This window comes from Morone saxatilis, unplaced genomic scaffold (assembly GCF_004916995.1).
Source record: "Morone saxatilis isolate NCDOM2014 unplaced genomic scaffold, NCSU_SB_2.0 Contig17, whole genome shotgun sequence".
NCBI lineage: Eukaryota > Metazoa > Chordata > Actinopteri > Moronidae > Morone > Morone saxatilis.
The window spans coordinates 22647173-22655635 of NW_023339729.1; the positions used below are offsets into that span (position 1 = coordinate 22647173).

Here is an 8463-nt window from a genome sequence, read left to right on the forward strand (position 1 = left end):
CACACACACACACACGCTACAGAAAGACAGGCCTAGTGACCTGCCGAGGAGGTCTTTGCTCTGTTGCCTAGCAACCAGGCTGAGCCCTACAGTCGAGTCTACACACGCCGCCCCGTTTTCTATCCGACTGACAGCGATAACAGCAAATCAGAGCCGGCCCAAAAAAGATCCCCGCGATGAACTGCCAGGATAACAGCGGGCCGACAGTTTCGCATCAACAGAGCCATCAGGAACTTCCCTCCATCTTGGATGATTACCAGTCCACAAACCACAGAAGGAGACCCTTGTTGTAATCAGCGTTCAGGCCTCAACAAGCCTGAATGAAGTGAACCGCTGAGATTAGAGTCTTGTACTGAAAGCTCCCTGAAGACTCTGGCTAATGCCGCCGCTCACGTCATATCGTTTAGTCTGTAATTAGGTGGAAATGAGTCGGAAAAACCGGTCAGTCAAAATTGAGAGCCAGAATTTTCTGAAAGCGATAATCTCTCTCTACTTAAAGTGTGAACAAATTAGAAAATGGCTGCAAAACCTTCATCTGTCACATCTGAAAGAAATCAAATATGAACACTAAAACAGTTCAGCTCATTTGAAATTTGCTATAAACAAATTGATATAAAATCATTAACACTGAAAAATAAGTCAATTTAAGGTTATTTAAACCAGAAATAATAACAATGTGATGATATTGCAATATATTCCGATTCTGTCAGCAAGGCGATGTTTTCCTTTATTAAATCTAACTTTAGGAGAACTGTCATAGTATAAAGAACGGAGAGAACAGAACAGTTGGATCTGCATTGGTATTTATCACTGTAACATCCAACATCACAGCCTTCAGTTTACAAAAAACTATGCGTTTTTTTAGAATTTATATAATATGACCTAACTAAATATAGCGATATGACATTTTCTTACACCCCTATTAGCAAACAGTTCTTTATTTAAACATGCAGCAGATACACATTCACACATTCACATTATCATTCATTTGGAGTCATGTTTCTGTCCACCTGGTGGATGTACGAGTTAAATATCTGGCTCTTTAGTCGCCAAATGCTCCAATATGTTTACCAGCTAGTCGCTAACGTTGTCTGTTCAGTGAGTTTTTAGAGCTTTTTTACTAAAAACAGCTGCTTGCTTTGGTCGAAAACTTTGCTATGTGAGCCGTGAGAGTGAACCAAAACAGTAAAGTTATGGGTCGGACAGCTAAACAGTGAGCTGAAGCTTCATAAAGCCGAGGGGAGCTGCAGACTCACTCATCGTTTTGACATTGTCATTTGATACACTGTTATTATAAAAATGTTGATTTTACTAACGAGCTATGTGGGTTTAACATTCTTTGAATAATGAATGAACATTAGACTTTTGTTCTGCTGACACAGCATAAACCCAAATCTGTGAAGTCAATAATCTGCCTTTGACATCGGGTGATAAGGCCAAAACATAAAATAATAAATATTAATAATAAAATATCCTTTTCAAGTTTGGGGTCGATTCACAATATAACCCCAAAAATGTCATATTATCATGATTTTAAGATGATTTTTTTTTTTTAAATGTATTTAATTTTTGAATCATATCGTCATCTGTCAAAATGAGCACAATATGATGTTTTTACTATATCGTGCAGCCCTAAATAAAATACTTTCACCACATACAAAGTTGTCAATATTATGATTCAACATTTGGGTTGATGAATTAATGAGAATATAAATAAATCTATATGAAAAATGATCATTAGTTGCAGCCCTAGCTATCAGCAAACCAATAATCTGCATATTCCTAACAGTGTTTAAATAAATAAATATCCATAAAATACTAAACCCAAACAAATGGTTCATGCTTAAATTCCATCTGTTGTCATTTTCTGTGATTTGTTCATTTAATTAGTTGATTGCATTCTGTGAAGTTCTCCATCCAGTCAGCCATCGAGACATCTGCCATATTCAGAGTACTGACGCTGGAAAGATCCGTCGACTTTTAAATTCATTGTGAATGAGCTTACTGAGTGGCGGGCGCTCCACAAGGGACAGGCGTACTCTAAAATATGTTTGTTTTCTCAGTCACAACCACAGTGTCACCAACGCATCTTATAATCAATATCTTAAACTGGCAAGCCTGTGATCCAATCAATAAGAAAGGTACAGCTTCAACCACTGATCAGTCAATGATCAGGATTAAAAGTCAATCAATGCCTTAATCCAATCAATAAGAAAGACACTTCAAGGTGAGGAAACACATCTTCCTGTATTTGAGTATTTTCCTTTTTGAGTTATGCTCGCTAAACTCTTGCAGGTAATCAAGTTTTCCACATTTGATCACCTATTTCCTCTGTGAACACTGATGAAAAGCAGATTACATCTGAGTCGGTTGAGTCAGTGGGGCGTGAAGCGGAAAGATCACAGGCCTTCTCACACGACAAAAAATGTTTCGCTCTAATCAACTTTTGGTGGAGTTATAAGAGCAAAATTCAGTCAGATATGACACACCTGCAAACGCCCAGTAAGAAGATACTGTGTGATAAAATGTTCAGTTCAGTTAAAAAGGTCCAGTGTGTAACATTTATGAGGAACTGTTGGCAGGTATGTTTTCATTAGTGTATAATCACCTGGAAATAAATGTCATTGTGTTTTTGTTACCCTAAAATTAGACGTTTTTATCTACAGACACCGCGTGACGCCTTCCACGGCGTCCGCCATGTTGAACAGTCGTGTTTTTAACAGTAGGCACAGTAACACTGGCTGTAGATACGGCCTTTTGCATTTTTCGTGCCCACTGTAGTTTCTCCTACACCCTTCACAGCCAGTTCTCATTCCCAGGTCGTCAAATACCACCAGCAATCAAACCCACACACTGGTTCCTTTAACAATATACATGGTAGTAGCTGCTTTTTTAGAAATCTCTTGAATGACAGAAAATTAAAATTTAAACTTATGACATTGACATTAGCCTTGGCTGAACTTTGTATTAAGATAAGATAAGAAGTCCCTTTATTGATCCCCCGTAGGGGAAATTCAAGTTGGCACAGCAACAAAGGGCAACATAGAACAAAGACTACAGAAAATACAATAAAATACAACAAAATAAAATATATCCACTATATACAATGAAATAGAATATAATAGGCCTGTGTATATGCATATGTGCATCTTTTCTGAATGTGTTGTGTAAGTTTATTGCTAAACATTATACCTGCTTAACGCCAGCATGTTAGCTTTATCATTGTTAGCATGCTGATGTTAGCATTTAGCTCAAAGCACCTCTGTGCCGAAGTACAATGTCACGCGAGCAATACATTAAAGCAGGTATTATACTTTCCACGTCGGCGAGTACGTGGCGGTCAACTAGTGACGTCAGTTTCATTATCAGAGGGTGTACGCGTCTTTTAGGGTCCTTGCCTTTTGCATTAATTACTTTCCATTTCAATATTTCACATAAAAATATAAGATAAGATTTTAAAATGTGGCACATTGTTAAAGATTAAACCTGTGTCTCCCGAGGCTTTTTGAACCGTTGCTGTATTTCTGCCCTGAAACTTCTCACACGGTTTCATTTAAATAACTCTAAGGGCTAAAGAGCTATAACTCTCCAACGTTTCACAAAAAGGCAAAAGGTTAGAGGAAAATAACTCCAAATTTATGTAGCAGAACTTTGCGTTCCTCCATCCCCATTTATCATCTCATGACCCCTCAGATTTATCTGGTGACCCTTTGGAGGGGCCCTGAACTATCAGTCACAGAGGCTGTTTTTCTGTGCTTCTATCTTAATACTTTAAGTACATTTAGCTGATATTACGTCTGTACTTTTTCTGAAGCACGGTTTAAGCAAGACTCCAATACCTGTAATGAAGTATGTCTGTATTTGCACTTCAAGTTAAATAAAAGGATCTGAGCACTTCTTCAAACACTGCAAAAGTAAACACTTTTCCAAAGTGGAAAAAGTGGTTTCTACTTTTCAAAATTAGAAACCTTCTTGTGAAACTTTCCCGTAACCCATCAGATATGATGATATGAAAAAGAAAAAGAAAATGGACTTTATAACACTCAGTCCAAACTCTGATCAGACATCTGGATCTTTCTTTAGCAGGAAATTACATGAGGGTAACTTCCTCTTTTTGCAGTCAGCACACACACACACACACACACACAGGTGTGCTCACACATACAAATGATGGCCAATAAAAGAAAAATATAAAAGGCAGGAAAGAAAGAAGATAATCTTTTACCTGCAGAACAGGTATTCAAACACACCCACAAATGCACAGACGGCACCTTTGTCATCCAAACACACATACAGAATAATCTGCCCTACATGTCAGAACAGGTCTTTCTCCGGATATCTGACATTCCCTCTGATCAAGAAGGTTGTTGACGACTTGCATGTATGTTTGAGCACCTCCCATTCCTACTGAACGGCACCTACACCCTTCTTGTTCCTCTAGTTCTCCTCGAGACGCCACACAGTCCTCACTGTTTCTTGTTTACAGAGCTCTCACTTGTCTCTCACGTCAGGTAAAATAAAATAAAAATCCACAAACTGCATATTAGTCATTTAAACTAATATGACTCACAAACTGTTTTTCACTCTTGAGGGTTAAAACCAGGTTGAAAAGTGAAGCTTTTTTGTTTTAACATTTAACTAGAAGGGACTTTTTGACTTTGGGGGGGCACAAGTGGGGCGCTGACTTATGCAGGGGCGTCATGAAGTGTCTCAGCCTTCCAGTCATTCCCGGTTTATGCTATTACAACACCGTTTATGGAGCCCAGTCTGCAGAAATACTCAAACACACTAGGAGAAAATAACACATTTATACAACTTGCGTGGGTTTCCATAGAACCCTTCATCATTCAGATATCTTGAGGTCAGAGGTCAAGAAAAAAAAAAAACAGCAATGCCAGTTTTTCCATCGGCTAAATTAGGAGCGTTTTTTTAGCCCTCTTCCCGAAACGCTAGCACGACATGGTTGGTACTGATGGACAGAGCAGAGTGGAAGAGGTAAGAATGATAGGGTGGCACCCGATCTGTAAACAGCTGCTGACTAGAAGATGAAATATAGTCATCAAATGCTGCTTAAATGACGCCTAAAAAGCAGACCGACTAATGGACCCAGTGGAGAGACTTTACTAATCTCTCTGCTGACTCTCATATTACTGTAGGTCAAATTAAGGAAAATAAAATCCAATTTGATTGATGATGCATTATATCAGTGGCATCTGATTTGGTGATTTGCAGGTCAAAGTCTTATTGCAATGTAAAGTGTTGTGGTCATTACTGGTTAATCTATTGATTCATTTATCAATTAGTTGTTTAATAAGCACACTGTGCCTTGTCTGATCAATAATCCAAAACTCAAAGATACTTAGTTTACAGGGATTACAACAGACAAAAACTCACATCAAAGAAGCAGGAAAAGCCCAAACACACAAAACTTGATTCATTTTCTATGAACTAATCAATTAATTGACTAATTGTTTCAGCTTCAGCTGAAGTGTGTTGCTAAAACAACAGTGTAGAGTAAATTAAGAGAGTTAATTATATTTGTGTGTCAAACATGAACACAAAACAGCAGCTCATGTTCTGGTCTTTCTCCCCAAAATACAATCATCGATCATCTTAACATTATATGCACACATACATAATTTCAGGTAACATATTTAATAAATGTGTTATTTAATTGACCTTATTTATGAACACATGTTCAAATAAACTGTGCACTGAATAAAAGAAGACCTTGAACTTGAAATCAACATATTTGTTAATAAATCTTACTATTTAATTCTCAGGTTATTTCCAATGAAAACAATAAATCTAATAACTGTGGCATCAAGGCGCAAAGGAAACAAAAGGAAATACGCAGTTTATATCGTTTAGCTCGGAAATAAAAAGGATTCTATCATTTATTCAATAACTATTAATATATTTTAATATAATTTGTCTTAATTTTGTTTTAAAAAAGTGAGAAAACTGCATCAGGAACTGTTCTGAATGGTGAGTTGAGTGTATTGTTACATCCCTGCTTTTTAACTACATTCATTAGGTCAAACTTATTGTGCTAAGTTAACCACATTTTAACTTATTTTTGTTATTGTTGATTATTTCCTCCTTAATTGATTGTTCTGACCAAGAGACCAAGGTGAGTTTATTAAATGTTAAATGTTCTTCATCGAACATCTTCATCTGCCAAAGTGTGTGAGGATCCTCTCGGAGCCCGGTGGGGACATCCGCACGCAGTCCAAACTCTGTGACAGCAGCACGCAGACTGTGCACGCAAGTGGAAAATTAAACTGGACGCCTCCGTGCACTGTATTTGAGTACTGTATTCCCCCTGTCTTTGGTCCAGTTCTTGCAGCTGCACACACAGTTTCCTTTTTCTACCTTTTTTTATGCTGTTCATCTGAATACAAACAAATGAGCTCTTCTTCTTTTTCCAATGACAGCTGAGCAAATCCACGAGTCAAACCATCTACCTCATTGTGTTTTAAACTTCTCTGCACACTTGTTTACTGTATATAGTATTTAACATGTGTTTATATTTTCTTTTGCTGTCCATTCTATTAAGTTATATCTAGGTTTTTTTGAAGCTTTATCTATCTATATATCTAGCTATCCATCCATCTCTCTCTCTATGTGGTTGAAAGCTACCAAAAATGTGTTTTTTTGTGTCAAATTTAGCCCAGGGTTAACCTAGTTGTCTCCCTTTTGACCTGCAAATCACCAAATCACCAAATCAATGTGGTATTTTGATCAGCGACTCACAAACAACCCTTAAAACCCAGTTGAGTAAGAGGTCGTCCCTGAATCTCTGAGTTATCAGTTAGCTGTTGGAAACTCACCACGAAATCCAATCTGACAGCAGCTCTACCTGTGCAGGGCTCCGATTGGTCCGTGCTTTCTAAAGTGTGTCTGCATATGTGTTATCAGGTCAGGGTAACTCACCACACACAAGCTCACTGAAGTCCAGGAGGCTGAGCGCACCAGCTCCAGCATATACAGTGTTAATTTTCTCTACCCCCAATGCATTTCCTGTATCACCACCAGAGCTGTTGACAAGCCTGCAGCCTCAGGAGACGACGGGGGGACTTAAGCTTTCTACTGCTATTAAAAATGACACAACCTCACACACACAACTTTTACACAACTCGAAATAAATGAAGTCTTAAGCAAGAGGCATAATGTGGAAACTCATGTGGTCATTTGTCTCCGTTAACCCCGTTAACTGGCTGGTCACATGACAGGAGCCAGATGAGATTGAGATGGGTGTCTGAGATGGATCAGTGAAGAGGAGGAAGTGATACTGCGAGCAGAACGACGGTATCTGCTGCAGTGTGGTAACGTGCATGTGAGTGAGGGGTGTCACTATGTTGCTGCAAGGGCCTGTTTATGAAAACCATTCCTGTGCAGAGGTCCGTGTCTAGACACCCACCCGCCACCACGACTGGCCGCCCACCCGCAGACACACATCACCACCCACACACACACACACACAAACCCACCATTTTACAAATCCAATCAGATGTCAGACTCAGCGTTTAAGGGACAGAAAAAGCGCAAGAAATCTAACTTCCTGGTCTGTCTTCCTCCCATTTCTCCATGGCCAAAACCAGACATCTCAGCTTTCAACCACTCTGCCGACTCTTCTACTCTTACATCTCACACTGTCTCTTCTGCCTGAGCCTCTTCAGAGTGTTCTCACTCTCATTTATCACTGCTGGCAAGCACCTGCTTTGAGTTTGACACCTGCCTGCCAACACCAACACGCCGTCAAAGGAAGAGCCAACAGGTCACTCTTTAACAGTGAGCAGACCAGCAGCCCTGAATACAACAAACACACACACACACACACACATAAACACATAGCAACACTCCTTCAGACAGTGAACATCCGTCCACACACCCACAACCATATGCAAGAGAGGGATTTGTGAATGAGCCACTGCTCTTACCTTGGCACTGGAATCCCTGTTTCCCAAAGCCCCTGCGGATAGAAAAGAGACATGTGAATATGGGGAATTCACAAACTGATGCACAGATAATGATGCATGCACACACATATACAATAACACATGGACACCTACACACACACACACAGCTGCAGCAGCAGCAACAGTGGGGCCCTGTGTCTGTGTGTCTCCAGCTGCATTCCTCCACCAGACCTCCAGTTTCAGAGATGGGTGTCGGGTCGATGCGGTAAACGCCGAGCAGCGGCCACTGCTCTGCGGCTTGCCGAAAACGCGCATCCCCCTCCTCCTCCTCCACCTCCTCTTCCTCCGACAGGCCTGGCTGTGCTGTCGCATTGTGGGAAAACTGGGCAATGGCGCATCGCAGTGTGTTGTGTTTTTTTTTTGTGTGTGTGTGACAATGACAATGAATGAAACACTGCGGTGTCTGAACACTGTCAGTGTGGAAGGAGGCCGATTAGAGCCGCAGCAGCAAGTGAATCACCTGTGTCCTTTCCCCTCTCTC

At 40.0% G+C, this 8463-nt stretch overlaps 1 protein-coding gene across 1 annotated transcript in view; it reads right to left on the bottom strand.

Moving 5' to 3' along the window:
* Window positions 1-8463, bottom strand: part of LOC118326931 (protein kinase C beta type-like) — a 24650-nt gene that overhangs the window by 15844 nt on the left and 343 nt on the right. The window contains exons 2-3 of the mRNA XM_035660096.1: window positions 8114-8304; window positions 7944-8071 (exon numbers count right to left, since the gene is read on the bottom strand). Coding sequence (XP_035515989.1) covers window positions 7944-8071; window positions 8114-8304 — 319 coding nt within the window. The remainder of the gene's footprint in view (window positions 1-7943; window positions 8072-8113; window positions 8305-8463) is intronic.